General features: G+C 42.8%; 1 protein-coding gene across 1 annotated transcript in view; it reads left to right on the top strand.

Annotated features, from left to right (window-relative positions):
- The window catches only part of LOC146785257 (galactose-3-O-sulfotransferase 2-like), a 434940-nt gene that overhangs the window by 204066 nt on the left and 214847 nt on the right, over nucleotides 1-16027 (top strand). Inside the window, exons 2-3 of the mRNA XM_085634199.1 lie at nucleotides 4607-4717; nucleotides 6558-7485. Coding sequence (XP_085490325.1) covers nucleotides 4607-4717; nucleotides 6558-7485 — 1039 coding nt within the window. The remainder of the gene's footprint in view (nucleotides 1-4606; nucleotides 4718-6557; nucleotides 7486-16027) is intronic.

The following is a 16027-nucleotide window of genomic DNA, read 5'->3' on the forward strand; positions in this document are numbered from 1 at the left end:
TAGTCTACCCTTGGAATTGCTCCCTGGCACGTACTCATTCAATGGACATCCGAAGTTGAGGGCGTGGAGGGAGAGTGGGCTGGACACGTGGGGTATATGTTCACTGACTCGCAGTTGTTGACGTTTGAGGGCCTAGTGGAAATGTATGGGGTGCCACAGGGCTCCTTTGGACTACTTGCCCTACTGACTCACCTGTCCTTGCAGTCCTGGGATGCTGACAGTGTGGAACTTGTTACTTCGCACTTACTGCACACCCTGCTTACACATGGCCACTGGCAGCAAGCCATAACAGGATTATACACCTCCATTAGATTAGATGATCCTCCTACATTGCTTACACTACGAGTGTATTGGGATGGCAAACTGTCTGTTACCCTGTCGGATAAACAATGGCAACAGTGTCTTACCCACCTCAAAATTATCTTGACTAACGCCAGGGTGATATATACTCAATTTAACTACCTTCACCGTACGTACCTCACCCCTCACAGACTGGCACGCATGTACCCTACTGCCATGGACATCTGCCCTAGATGCAGACATCAGGGAGCTACTTTTACTCACATGGTTTGGACTTGCACCACCATTTGCGTATTTTGGCAGGAAGTGGCTGCTGTGCTGTTATTGTTATTGTTAATTAATTTATTGTTAATTATGAATTGGTAATTAATTTCATTAATTGATTAATTGATAAATTAAAAGTGTATTTTTTATGTGTAGTGGGTTGTGGGTTTATAGGGGAATAGGGTGGGAAGTAATTTATTATAATTAAGTACATTTTAATTTTTATTAATTGGTATTGATTATTAATGTATTGTTAATTAATTATTATTTGGTAATTAATTTTTATTAATTGATTAATTGATAATTAAATGAATTGTGTTATTTTATATGTGTAGTGGGTTGTGCATTTATAGGGGAATATGGTGGGAAGTAATTTAATGTTATTTAAGTAAATATTTCTTTAATTTTATTGGTATTTATTATTAATTTTTTTGCTAATTAATTATTAATGTTATTTATTTTTAAAAAATTATTTAATTTTAAGTATGTTAATTTAACCCCTACGCTATCCAACACTTTCTCTACGGTTGCACTCACTGGAGTGGGAATAGTAATTTTTACCCCGACGCTATCCAACATTTTCCCTACTGTTGCACTTTTTGTAGTTGGAATAGTAATTTTATTTCCTCCACTAGCTAATATTTTTTGTAATATTTTAGTTAATGTAGTATATAATTAAATTTAAAAATATTAAAAATAATTTTAATTTTTTTAATTAGTTATATATATTAAATTTGTATTCACATTATTGTTTTATGTGTAGAGAGGTATTTGTAATTTATAAGATATTTTTTAACAGTGTATAAGTTATTAAATTAATTATTAAAATATATTATTAAGTACATATATTATATGTATATGTTTAATTTATTTGTACATTATATGTATTAGTTAAACATTTTAAACATTTTACAATATTTTTAACTATGTTTATTTTAATTGTATGTATTATTTACTTTATTTTACATTATTTTTTAACAACCATATTTTTGACATCAATATTATTTTTTCGATATTTTTGTACTGACCATAATGTAGATTGGATGTCGATATTCTTGACTTCGATATTTTTGCGGCGATATTTCTGTAGGTCGATATTCTGACTCTCGATATTCTGTCAGTGATTCAACTCAAGTAGGCCTGTATTCCGTTCTGCTTAAAATATAGTTTTCTCTGCTTGCTGTTTTTTTTCTTTGCAGGTATGTTTGCATGGTTTGTTAGTTTGAGAATAGATGTAACTCTGTACTAGTGATAGAGAGCCTGAGAAGATGACCTTGACAAAGAACATGGCGCCCCAGAGCGTTAATTGCAGTAATGTATCGAAGTGTTGCAGTAACAAAGACAATGTCATTCTCAGGAAGGGCCTGGGGGAGTCTTCTAATGTTGCAGCTCACAACGTGAGATGAAAAGGACAATGGAGCCCCTGATGGTGTGAGAAAGGGGAGTTCCCCAGAGGATTTGTGTGGTGTTAATTAGTGTTCTCACAGGATGATGGTGGCCACTTTTCCTTGGACTTTGAAAGAGATAGACCTCTATAATTACCCCTTTGATTCTTTGCTGAGTATGGCTTAGACTAACACTTATTTCCTTATCACAAGAAGACTCTTGACCGAGCTTCTGAAATGCTGACAGCTTCCACATACTTCTCACATTTTTCTCTTTTTCTGAATTTCCCCAACTTATTGAGACTTCTTTAGACTAAATCACTTTTAATTGTTTTAGATTCTAAACTAGAGGACCTTAGAAATTATTTAAGCTTAAGGAGGAAAATCGAAGATTCTTCTTTGAGCACCAGATTTTGTAGTTAATTCTTTGTATTGTTGTGACTGAACTTCTTGTTTGTCTCATATTGATAAGCCTGAACTTCTTTAGGAGGTTTGGCTAGCCAGTTATTCTTCTGTACCTTTAAAGCATGGTATTGAGGTTCATTTACATTAATTTAACTGCTAACTTGTAATAAAACATCTTGACTTTATTTACTGGTTCCTGGTCCTTATTATGTAGCCAAATGAGCTACACAGTAAATTATGTGTGTTTGACCAAGTGTTAACTCTCTTAACCTCTCAGTCACAAAGAAAGACCCATCGGATAACCAATGTTAAGAGGTTGACACAGTGCTGGATCACTTTACATAAAATATTGGTTAATATTTTAGATATTGAGGTCAAGACGTGTGGTGTATTTCTGAACTAGCCTTTTAAACTCACAAGTGATGTCATGAGTTATGCTATGGACGTCTGCTGAGTAGAATATTAGTATTCAACTTTAGTCAGTACACTAGCTGCTGTGCAGGATGAGGTGCATTATATTGGGAGCTGAACCTAGTACAACATTAAACTGCCTTTTCATTACAAGGAAATCCTACCTTATCACAGTTTTCTATTCCTTTACTTGCTTTGAGTTATGTCTGTAAGTTTGTGGATGTTATTTTGGAGTGATGATTAAAAAGGCTAAGGAGGAATTAACTGTAGTGTATTATCTTAAACATTATGGTGTATCAAGCGTTTTCCCGTTTGCAAACGGGCCGATACGCAGAATCGGCCCATTTGCGAACATGAAAAAGCCTTTTGGGATGTATCATCCCAAAAGGCATTCGCAAAATAGGTAATCACAATTTTTGAGATTACCTACTTTGCAAATGCATTTAGGGAATCGCAATTTGCGATTCCTTAAATGCAATGCAGGAAGCAAGAAAAAATTGCGACCTGGCTTTAAGGAATCGCAAATTACCACCAACTTCTAGTTGGTGGTAATTTGCAAATTCCTTTAAAAATGCACTTTTTAGCATTTTTCTAAGTGGCATGTGGTGAGCATACATGCCGTTAGGGCATGTATGTGTGTCACATGTGCACACATGCATATTTCAGGGGTGCAACAGGATGTCCTTTTGGCACCCTTGCACCCTTAAAATTGCATGCACAATTTGCAAGTACCTATTTCGTACTCGCAAATTGCGAATGCAATCCTATTAATTCCAATGGGCCTCTAGGCCCATAGGAAGGAATGGGAAGGTATTTCTTAATAGCGAATCACAATTTGCGATTCACTAATAAGGAATATGTAGGATTCTCAATTTTTTTGAGCAAATCCAACATACATTTCATTTTGCGATTCTTAAATAGCGAATCGGTAAAATTTGCTATTTAAGAATCGCAAAAGCAATTCTTGATAGATCTGGCCCTATGTATATACTTACTTTTTTTAATATAAATGATGTTGATGTAGGTCGGATGTTAGTTTTGTTTTTTCTTAAATTGTATTTTTTGTATTGTTCTACAGTATGTTTCATGGAATATTTTGAAGTTTAAACATGATGATGCTGGATATTAAGGGAGCAAGAATAAAACTGTCCAAAATTCATACTGACCAGGTTACGGGGTTCTTCTTTGAATGGCTTTACCTATTCTATTTATTCCCATGGATACATCTGTTTGCCAAGAGAATAAAGGAGTAGGCTCCATGACCTGCAAGGAGGTTTACAGTGCATAAGATTCAATCCTTGCAGGAATGACATCTGTCATTTTGCTAAACACAAGATATATAAAAGCCTAAGTGGAGAGAGAATGCATAAATACCCCCCTCCAGAGGAGAGGTAGGGGGTATACTGCAGACTTACTGGTAAGTGGGACAACCCACACTCAGACGAGTTTCAGGGAGATCTTTGAGTGCCCCGCCACATTGATCGTACACTTTTCCGTGGCATGTAGTCTTACGTCATCTGTAATATAATGACGATTTAGCCATCAAAACTGGTGAGGGTCAAGTCTATTCAGCATGTTCACATGCATATGAATCTCCACCTACCTATCCGCTGACAACATTATCCCACATTTCCTGCAGTTTCTCCGCAGACAGAAGCATCTGACAGAGGCCACTGCCCACTGGATGGTACCATGAACTCAGTGTTTTCCCCACTTACTTCTGAAATGAGGCACTAAAAGTGTTGGGATGCAAACCAGCCAGTACTGATCCCATATTTTAAGATGTCTATGTTGATTGTAATGATGCTGAAATGAACCCGTTATTTCTGTTTTGTTTTCAGGAAGCACTTGCTGAATCTCAGGGGCAAGGTGGCACTGCTCTGGATTGGCCTCGTTGTCTTCAGTGTTCTCCTTCTAACTCATCAGTTGTCAGGTGTTCTTCGCTTAAACAGGTAAGGATCTCTCCAGAAAACTACCACCACAAAGACTGCGTAAAAAGTCACATTGCCCAGCTAACTTAAGTTACTCATCATGAATCTTCTATTTCAAACCATTATTACTATCCATATGATCAGAGACAAGGTTGAACTGGAATACAGCTAAATGTAATGGGTTGTATGACGATACAAAGCATGTGATTTCTTTGCATGCCTTAACAACGCGGTCTCAGGCACGACCGCGTCATTACCACGCATGCCTTTACCATAAATTTCGTTGTACAGACATGATTGGTAAATGCATATGCATGGTAAAGGTCTCACCCCCGCCCTAAGTCCTAAAACCCGGACCCCAGCCCTGCAAACCACCCCGCCCCTAGCCCTAAAAACTACCCGACCCCTCAATCTGAGCCCTAAATCCTTGCCCCCAGCCCTAAACACACCCGACCCTAGCCCCCCACCGTAAGCCTTAATAACCGCTCCCAGCCCTCAAAATGACCCCGACTCTAGCCCTAAAAACTACCCTGAACCCCCGCCCTAAGCCCTAAAACCCAGCCACCAGCCCTTAAAAACATCCTGACTCTCCGACCCAAAACCTAAATCTGAAACAAAATAACTCACCAAGCCACCGTTCCTTCCGTTGCTGCGGGAGGAAGTCTCCAACACCTGCCGCCCACTCGCTCCAGTGCTAGACTGCTGACCCCCTTAACAAGCATATGCCTTTACACCTTCACAACGGAAATCCTTGTATAGAAATATGCATGGTTAAGGCATATGTGTGGTTAAGGCAAGAATGACTCCACTTGTCTTGTAGCTGCACACATGGTGTAGCCCGCCTTGTTAATACTGTTTCCCAATGTAATGGCACCCTTTCGAAAGCTGAAGTTGGAATGGGGCGATATTATTTCTGTTTGACTAGGACCTACCGTCAAAAGGGAAACGTATTGACTGTCTCTAAGATGTGCATTAGATTTTGAATAGGAAGTGAATCCAGGGTCTCTCATTGCAGAAATTCCAAGTTGTGTGCTGAAGATGAAAGTAAGTTAATACATCTGAGCTCCCAAGTAGCGTTGCAATGGGAGCAGAACACAGCCTCTTGGGTATGGGCTCTAGTAAGGATTAGAAGTGATGCATATATGTTGATTCACCAGGTTGACAAAATAGTGGAAGTGACATCACACCCATGAGAGCCAATGAGAAGAAACGGATGCCCCCTTGCCCACTTTTCAACACTGTTTGTATGCACTACTGAGGGGCTAATATAAGGGCAAGGAGTGGAAACATAAAGTATCAGAGCTCTGAGACCAGGGCGAGCAAGGGTAGTGCCAGGGGGTCAAAAAAGCAATCCAGAGACAGTAGCTTTTACCCCTGACTTCCCCAAATTGACGTCATTAAAGTCGAGTGGTTCCCTTCTCTTCAGCTGGAATGTTAATTTATACCATACCTTTCAAACAGGAGACCCATTAGTATTCAAAGCATTTGCCTATGGAATGTGTGAGTGGTGAATCAATAGAACCAATATGTGACACGCCCTGCCCCAGTCCAATGGGTTTTTAGTGGCATTGGCTTGTCCAGATTCAGAATTCTGTTGAACTCTCATTTTCACATTACTCCAGTATATGTGAAACAAGTCTCAATAACATGAAGATAATCATGCAAGGGAAAAATGTAATGCATGTGATCGAACAGCCGCAATCCTTTCATGCTAGCACACTAATTAACGGGCAAGAAAGTAGCTAAAAATTGGAGTTAAAGCTGAAATCATCCCAATTAATCACGTTTATACAATGAATATTGCACTCTACACAAAAAACTGTTTCTGAGTTTTAACAGTAAGAACAATTCTGTTTCTTAGGTGCGATCAGGAGCTGAAACGCCTTCTTCTACACCACATCTCGGGCAGTGCCATTCTTACCCAGAAAAGGTCACCCCTGGGAGTCCTTCCGGATGAAGGTGAACAAGGTAGAAGTCACAAGCTCACACTTGACCCAACCCCGACTGAAGATGAAGTGAACTTATTGGAACTCAGGCAGGAGTTTATTATGTCCAATCTGCAGGTCGGTGGCCCAGAGGCTGAAGACATGTCTGATAGGGCCACTGCCCTTGGGGATAATAATGAAAGCTGGTTCTTTCACACCAACATCTTGGCAGCCACAGCCCAAGGTGCCAAAGCAGAAGATCGGCCGGATAGCCTGCCTGAACCCTCTTTTGGCCAAAAGGACAGGGATGAAGAAAAACCTTTAAAGAAAGAGCCAGGAGCAGGAAAGGAACAGAAGCTTAGTGAGTGGAATACAATATTATTGTCCAGCAAGGATGGACAAATGTCGCAGGGTGAACCGACGATGGAAGCCAGTCTACCATCAAACGAAACTCACCAATCACAATTTACAATGGATGTCATCAGCAAAGGCGGTTCTAGCATCATCTTCAGGCCGACCAAACAGCAGACATCACAGACCGAACATTCAAATGACGTTCTTGGCAAAACCAAAATGACACTGGCCGGCTCATCGCATGTGTCCAATTCATCTCCAGGTATGACCTGCGAACCCCAGACCAACATTGTTTTCCTCAAAATACACAAGAGTGCCAGCAGCACCATCATGAATATTCTCTTCCGATTCGGGGAAGCTCGCAACCTCACATTCGCGTTGCCCTACAACTCAGTTACTCAGCTGTACTACCCTCACTATTTCATGGCACGGTTTGTGGAAGGTTACTCCTCAGACACCGCCAACCGGTTCAACATAATGTGCCACCACATGAGGTTTCAACAAGAAGAGGTGAGAGCTGGCGAAAAGAACGGTTGGGATATGTACTTGAGTGCATGCGTAGGGATGTTATGTATGGCTCTCATAGAGAGCCTCTATCGTTTATTTCAGTTTCTGAAAGTCAGAACTCCGTGCTATGACTAACCCTGGGCGTAGTTCGCTAAGTAGCGCTACGCGTAGCTACACAAAGTGCACTTCGCAAGCTACACGTAGCACTTCACGAACTGCGTAGTACCCTGTTCGCACTGTGCAAGATGCCGTTTTCAATCATTGCACAGTGCGGACAAGCATCCGGCACTGTGCAATCATTGAAAACGGCATCTTGCACAGTGCGAGCTGTAGTTTTCTGCCGCTCGAGTAGATTTTTACTCGAGCGGCAGCTTTCTCAACGCGGACTGGTAGTTTCTCATCGCGAGCGGTCGTGAGCATACGCGACCACTCGCAATGAGAAACCTGACCTCCCCGCGTTGAGAATCTCGCCGGGAGGTTTATTTTCCACACTTGCGATAGCCAACTTGATGTTGCTGATCGTGAACGAGGAAAAAGTCTCGCCGGGATGTCATTTTGCTTGCTCGCGGTCGCCAACTTGTCGTTGAGGACCACGAGCAAGCAAAAAATGACCGCTGCACTACGCTACGCTACGCGTGTTTGCACTGTGCTACGTGCAATTTGCGTAGTGCGCAGTAGCGCAAACTTCGCAAACTACGCGAGCGTAGCGTAGTGCTTTGCCCAGGCTTAGCTATGACATCACAACAGTTGGTTATCAAATTCCTTCCAGGCCAGGGGCTCTCTGAGACCCTGTCAGTGCAGCTCTGTTTGTCTGCTTTGAATGAAAGCAGAAAGCTCAACTGCTGGAGGGGAAACAGGCTGGAAAGAGAGTGGGTTTTGATTAAGGATAGTAGGTAAGATATTTATTTTACATTTGTGTCAGGGAGGAGAGGGAATGTTATGTAAAGCTCTCCCATAATCCTTTGCCCCTGTGCAGTAGTTATAGGCAGGGGTAGAGGATTTTGAGGGCCATGCAAAACATAAAATTAAAGATGGGTAAAAAGTGAATCATTGGAATGTTTTTCACTTTGGGGTTCTGAGTGACATCATAGACAACTCAAGCTTCGCTCTCGTTGTCTATTTGATGTCACTCAGAATCCCTCGGTGAAAAACATCCCCGTAGTTCACTGTTACACATCTATAATCTTGTTATCTAGTGAGATGGGGATAAATAATATGTAAGAGAAGAAGAAAGTGAGATAGAATTAAAAAGGTGAAAGAGATGTTACCAAATAAGTGGAATATAATTACAAAATATAGATGTTGATAAAGACTTTTATAAAAACATCAATGAAACAAAGAAGTTGTGGTATGTTTAGATATATGTACGAGAGAGAAAGAAATGGTTGATGTGAAAGATAAAGTCATATGGAGGAATAGAGGGGAAGAACAGAAGACTAAAGAATCAGATAACCAGAAAAGGTGGAGGGGAGCATACAAGATGGGAAAGATTGTAAGAGAAAATGTGTGGAACAAAAGGAACAGTGGAAGAAGGAGAACTAAGCTGAAGTGTAAATGAAGCTAAGTAGATCAATCAAACGTCAAGTCAAGTTGTCTTTATTCGAATGCATAAAAACACATCCATAAAGGCATAACAAGCATTAAAAACCACAATAAAAATGCAAGTCCGAAAACATACACCCAGTAATGTTAGGAAGCTTAGAATACCATTGATATTGCCCTTTTGTAATTATGTGCAAATCCTGTTCCCCAGGTTTGTCGGCGAGCATGCCCAGCCCAATTTTATAAAGTGCCTATGTGCTGATATGTATTAAAATGTTAAAAAATTGTGACTCTAAAAACGTTATATTACGCAACCCTAGATACCACTAAATATTCATATGCAACATTAAAAATTCACTACAACATGATCTTATCATATTATTAAGGCCATTATTCTTTCTAATATAAAACACCACCCATAAAATGACATCATTCTACAGCATATTTCTAGAGAAGGTAGAGTTTGCAGGAATAGGTATGCAGGCCGACATTGGGTAAAGCCATGCTGTTTTAATATTGCGACAATATATCTTTTCCGTGGTCAGGTATAAAACTTACATAAAAGGTCCACATGCAATGTGTCCTGGGCTAGCCAGTTATCACACGGGCAGGTAATAAAATGTGCTGCCCAGTCATTCATCTTTGGGAAGATGACTAATCAGTGGAAAATTTCCAATCTCAAACGTTTGCAGGTCTGTACAATTTTCGTACTGCCACAGGCCAGCCCCAAACATCGCTATGCTCACACACTTGGCATTGTATATTTTTATCATTACCTCCGGGGGGTTAGTGCCCAGACGTTTTGCAAAGCATCTAAGTGCCATACAGGCTTTACTGAAAAGAGTCTTCGTTTTGGCAACAGCTTTATTCCATAGGCAGTCTTTTTTAAAAAAAATATTATTTTTATTTGCATTTCCAACATAAAACACAATAAGCATGTCACAGTGAATCGTCCACCACCTTCTACCCTACCACCACCCGCCGCCTACCTCCCCCAGCATGGCGCAAAACATATCAATGCATTGATATAGAAGAACCCACCATCCATGTAGGAAATTAGCTGCATCCAAGTCCCTCCCATATGCAATAAGGCTGCCAGAATAATGCTCTCTCCCCCTTCAGAGCCCCCCATCCAGGCCATGATAACATCGCCATTTCCCCCACACCCTGGAAAATTTCTTCGGGCAGCCCCTCGCTTTGTAAGTAACTCTTTCAGCCGCCATATATATATCCATCCCCCTCCTCCATTTCCATAGGCAGTCTTGATCGAATAAGACTCCCAGATAGGAGAAAGTTGTGTTATCGCCAATTGCAGTATCTTCAATTCTAATCGCTCTACACTTTTTACTTGCCCTTCCACATGTTATGATAAATGTTTTCCCTATGTTAATTAAGAGACCAAGATTTTTCATATAATGAGCGAAATTAGACAACAAGGACTGCAGAGCTAAGGTGGTACGGGCCATTAGAATGGCATTGTCAGCGTATAAGAGGGCCGGGACCGGGTGCATTCCTATTCGTGGTAAATCTTTAGCTGGCGTTGCAAGAACCTCCCCAACACTGTTAATATATAGTGAGAACAGAAAGTGCCAGAACGCAACCCTGCCTCACCCCTCTATTGAAGCTGAATGCTTTAGTGCATTCTCCCCCCTTGCCGTAAATAACCCTGGCCCTGCAGTCCGAGGAAAGGTCCATCAATAAGCTAATAATTGATGCCTCCACTCCCAGATCCGCTAGTTTTTGCCACAACTTTGAATGGATAACACAGTCAAAAGCCAATGTTAAATCGACAAAGGCTAGATATAACTTGCCTTTCTTAGCATGCACATATTTTCCAATTAACATATTTAGATTAAGGCTCTGCTCAATTGTGCATATCCACTGGCGGAGGCCATATTGCAGATCTGACAAAATGTTTTGTGATTCCGCCCAGTCCTGCAGCCTTTTTTGGATTACACACCCTGCTATCTTAACAAGAGAGTCAAGGAGTGAAATGGGTCTATAGCAGGCAGGGTTGAGCTGGTCTCCTTTTTTGAAAATCGGAATGATGATAGACTCTCCCCATGTGGGCAGCTTCCTTTCTAAGCAACAAGCCCTCAGTACCAGGGTTAACATGGGTCCCCATAAATCGATATTTCCCTTATACAAGTCGACCGGTACTGCATTCGGTCCTGGAGCCTTACAACTCTTGCTCCCTACGATAGCGTTTTTAACTTCTTCCAGTGTAAAGGGAGTAATGGGAGAAATTTGAGGTGGAGTAACATTTTCGGCATAATTGTGAGCAGGCCCTCTTGATGGTGATGTAGCAGGGAGTGCATAAATCTTAGAAAAATGGCTAATCCATTCTCCCTCCAATATGGCAAACTCCATTTTTGGAGCTTCGGGGTTTGCGATAGGTGTGGAGTTAATAACCCTCCAGAAAGCTCTTGTATCTTTACTGGTGCTTGCTTCCTCTAGCTGTTCACATGCCTTCTCTATTACGGTTAATTTTCGTGATTTTACTGCCTGCTTATAGTCAGATCTACATTTACGTACTTCTATAGGGTTTCTAGGCATTTTATGTGACTCCTCTTTTAGTTTTTTTAGAGTTTTAGAACATGCTGAATCAAACCATCCGTGTTCTTTAGGTTTAGCCTTATCACCTGCAACAGATAGTCCCTCCTTAATGCCTTCTGTTATAGAAAGGTAAGCTGTAATAACTTCGGTGTTTGAGCTTGAGTCATCTAAACAACACTCAAAGTCACTCATGCTCTTTCATTTGAATATGAAAACAACACACAGGTCCTGCAGCACAAAGAGATTTGCCAAATTCTCACACATCTATGGGTGAAAAGTCCAATTAACATATGTAAAATTATGAATTACTTAATATACAGAGCCGGGGCCCAACATTGAGGCACAACATAGCATAACAGTGAAGCTTGAATTACTTGTGTGAGTCCCGCTAGTCTCAAATGCTCGGCCTTGAATTGCATAACTCCACGGCCCCTAACTTCTCTTCTTCTCATTTCCTGAAGTTTCCTTAAGGAGCGCTCTGTTTGTGGACGAGTTCAAGTGCCAAGGTGAAGGTAGGAATGGTCTTTCTGAAAAGACCAAAAACGTAAAAAGGAAATACCACATTCCACTACCAGGGATATTTACTCCATTCTCCCACTCTGGCAAGGTCACCTAGAGGCACATGGAGTATCCCCATGATAGAAAAACAATACCCTGTTCGGTAATGGCTTGCTTGAGATACTTTTTGGTTTTGGTGGCGGAGGAGATGGTAAAATGTTTTGAGTTTATGGCCACTGAGATCTTTACATAAATACACATTTCATGGTTTGGAAAGTACACTGGCTTTTCTGAGCCAATTCTGTTGAGCCTTTTCTTAAACATTGTTTCAGTTTATTAAGGTAGATAGTGTAAGTTTTCAGCACCTGCCATTAAAAAGCCCATTTGCCCTCATGAGAACCTAACTGAAAATCAAGGTAAGATAAAAGAAAGACTGAGGTGCCGATTCCGATCCAGGTCGGAAAGCACTCCGACCGAGTCGGATCCGGAGTGTTTTCTGACCGAGCCGGACCCCTACAGTCCGACCGAGAGAGTACGATGCGCACGTATGCTGTCAGACTCGGTTCGGTCGGAATCCCATAGGTGTCAATGGGAGCCAGTTGTACGACGCGTACATGCGCTCCCATTGACTGAATGGGTACGTCTCGAACAAGTGGGCCCCCTACTGTGGGTACGCGTCAGTGACATCCGCGCCGTACATGCCTGTGTGGGGGAGACCCATGTGTCTCCCCCTGTGTGCGAGTCATACGGCTGCGGGTGTCGGGGGTGGGGGTCTGACGCGGACCCCTGAAGTCCGACTCCGGGAGCTTTTGCGAGCCGGATACTCAGGCTCGCACAGGCTGTCCGACTCGTGCATCGTACTGGCTAGGTCGTGAATCGCATCCATTGCACGCCACGGTTAGCTTACAATCGAGACATACGGAGCGGTTCGGACCCGGAAACGACTCGGTCAGTGAATTTCATGTAGCTCGCATCCTACTGGCTCGCTCGTACAGCTGTATGAGTCAGGCGGAAAACACGCGTACGGCTCATAGTTTTTCCGGCCGGACCGCGTTCGGTGCCCTTCCGACCCAGATCGGAATCGGCCACTATGTGAAGATCCGTAAGAATGGTTTATGAGACAATTCTTGTCAGGAAGCACAGTCGACGTCTGGAACACCTTACCTCCAGGCTTACACACCCTACCTCAACAACAGACTTTAATCTAAACTGAAAGCCCTCCAATTTAACAGACTTTTCAGTTAATCACTCAATTTCCCACACACCTCTCGGACATTATCTCAATTTAGCCTCACCTGGCGTACCAATTCTCTACCTCAATACTGTATGGTACCCTCCCCTAACTCCGTACCTGTTCATATCTTGCATTGTATATTTATGTTTGGTGTAACTTTTGATGCTTTTGAAGCATTCTAGTTCTATTGTAAAATGCTATAACACCTCAGGGTAATGCCTGCACTATATAAACTGCATAAATGAATGAATAAATAAATAGGGGCGTACACAGTAAGGTATTTAGAGTTTGTCAGAGAGGGTCCTCTGTCCTACTGCCCAAATGATTTACAGTTGAGTGGACCTTAAGAATATCAGCTACGAAGTCTACTTTGCTTCCTTCTCTCCCATAATCTTCTGACGGCCCGATGGATTGTGGGCCTTCGGATGTTCATATTTAACACCAGTCCTCCGATTTAGAGGGGACAGTGTTCTATGTATGTTTTAGCTGTTTGTCACCGCCAGGTAAAACTTGATGGCGAGGGGCACTAAAAACAAGCATGGGAAATGCAATAGGTCTCGCATTTTGTTTGAGTTATTGGCATTGTAAATGATAATGGGACAGAAGTACGACCCTTTTTTGCGGCCACAAATGGGAGAACCTCCCATTTGCGGCCGCAAAAAAGGGTAATAACATGTACAAATGCTATTTTGCGAGTCACTGACTCGCAAAATAGCATTTGTGAATCTCGCTTTTAGGAAGGGGCATCCCTTCCTAATAGAGAGTCAACATGCTACGTACTAGTGTTTTGCAACCGCATTTGTGGCCGCAAAACACTCACAGTTTACCACCTACTTCATGTAGGTGGTAAACCACTTGCAAAGGTGAAGGGGTCCCCAGGGAACCTTTTTAGGTCTCGCTCTCGAGACCTATTGTCGCCGAGATGCCTCTCAAGGGAGACAGACCGGGGCACGCGCAGCAATTGGGGTCGGGGTCTGTGGACGCGCTTGCGCAGACGCACACACGCAGACACACGCGCACACACCCCGCCGCTGCCGACCCCCCTCACCGCATCCGCTGCTGCCTAACGCGCGCGCACACACCTCGCCGCCGCCCCCCCCTGTACAACAAGCATTGGCAAAGCCAATAGGTCTCGCCTTTGAGACTATTGGCTCATCCGTTGCCTTTGAATCATGCTCTATAGCCTGGGCATTGCAGACTTTGCCAGACCTATCATTGGCAAAGTCTGCAATGCCCAGGCTATAGAGCATGATTCAAAGGCAATGGATGAGCCAATAGTCTCAAAGGCGAGGCCTATTGGCTTTTTTTCAATTTACATTCACACTGTAAACATTTCACAATTAAAATTGGCATTCATTGGGCGTGGCCAAGATGGCGAAGTAAGCGGACGCGTCTCGCTCGTCCTCGCCGGGCCTACGCGCAGACAGCACCCTTGACCTACTGAAGTAAGTACACCATATATAAGTTGTGAACAGACTTTATTAAGTCAGAAGTTAACTGGCACTCCTAGCAGCTGGCAGTCATGACATCTGTGAAGGCAGTCTGTCAACATTCCAAGGCTGCCTTCACTCCAACATTCTAAGCTGTACCAACAGCGGATAAGGGGAGGGGGGGAAACATGGAACCTACCAAGTGGCAAGTTATAACACATCTTCCCCCTTTAATATAGACAGTTACAATAAGAATGTAAACCGATAATCAGAACCAGACCTAGAGGGAAAGAAAGGGTTAAGCATATACAGAGATCACTCCCTTCTGAAGTCCTTGAGCCAACCAGGGGGGTTGCGTTGTCTGAATCCCCTTCCCTCTTGGGTTCCCCTTGCTCTGGATCCCGTTCCCAGATTCCCACTGCGCCCCACCTGTACAGAGTCCTTCTGTCTTGTGGCAACCCGATCCATGCTCCATTTCCGCCCATCCTCCATGATGACAACGTTTCTCTTGACCTCCCTAATCTTTTCTGGAGCATAGAACTTGTCCTCCTTACTTCCCCTTGCCACAGGTTTGCGAATATACACTTCCTGTCCTCTGCTGAAGGTTCTTTCTTTGGCGCCCCATTTGTTGTCATAGGAATCTTTGTACCTCTTTTGCCTAGCTTCGACCTTCTTACTAAACTCCTCTTGATCGTCTACCACAGGATCCTTGGTCTTCAACCAATTAGGCGCTAGTTTTGATCCTGCTTTCCTTCCTCTCAACAGTTCGAAGGGTGTGTGTCCCGTGGATAGACTAGGCGTCGTGTGGTATGACCAGAGCATGTCTCTCAATGCTGCTTCTATGTTCCCCCCAGACTTAACCGCTAGTTGGATACATTCCTTCAGCATACGGTTGGCTCTTTCTACTTTGCCGTTGGCTCGCGGGCAGTACAATGGAGTACGTATATGCTTTATGGACAAGTCCCTTAGGAACTCTCCCATCTCCTCTGACACCAGTTGGACTCCGTTGTCTGTGATCAATGTTGAGGGTATGCCCTCCTTTGAAAAAGTGTCACTCAGAAATTCAATTATAGCCTTGGTGTTGATGCTGGTTACAAACTTGTGGGAGACCCAGTTGGAATAATAGTCAATGATCACTAAAAGGTACCATTGCTGCGGCCCCTTTGCCCTGATAGGGCCCGTAATGTCGAATCCCAACTGGTCCCATGGGGACTTTGGAACCTCCACCGGACTAAGTGGAGATCTCCTGGTGTTCTTTGACTTGTCGCTGACTTCGCACGCGTAA

This window comes from Triturus cristatus, chromosome 11, assembly GCF_964204655.1.
Source record: "Triturus cristatus chromosome 11, aTriCri1.1, whole genome shotgun sequence".
Lineage (NCBI taxonomy): Eukaryota > Metazoa > Chordata > Amphibia > Caudata > Salamandridae > Triturus > Triturus cristatus.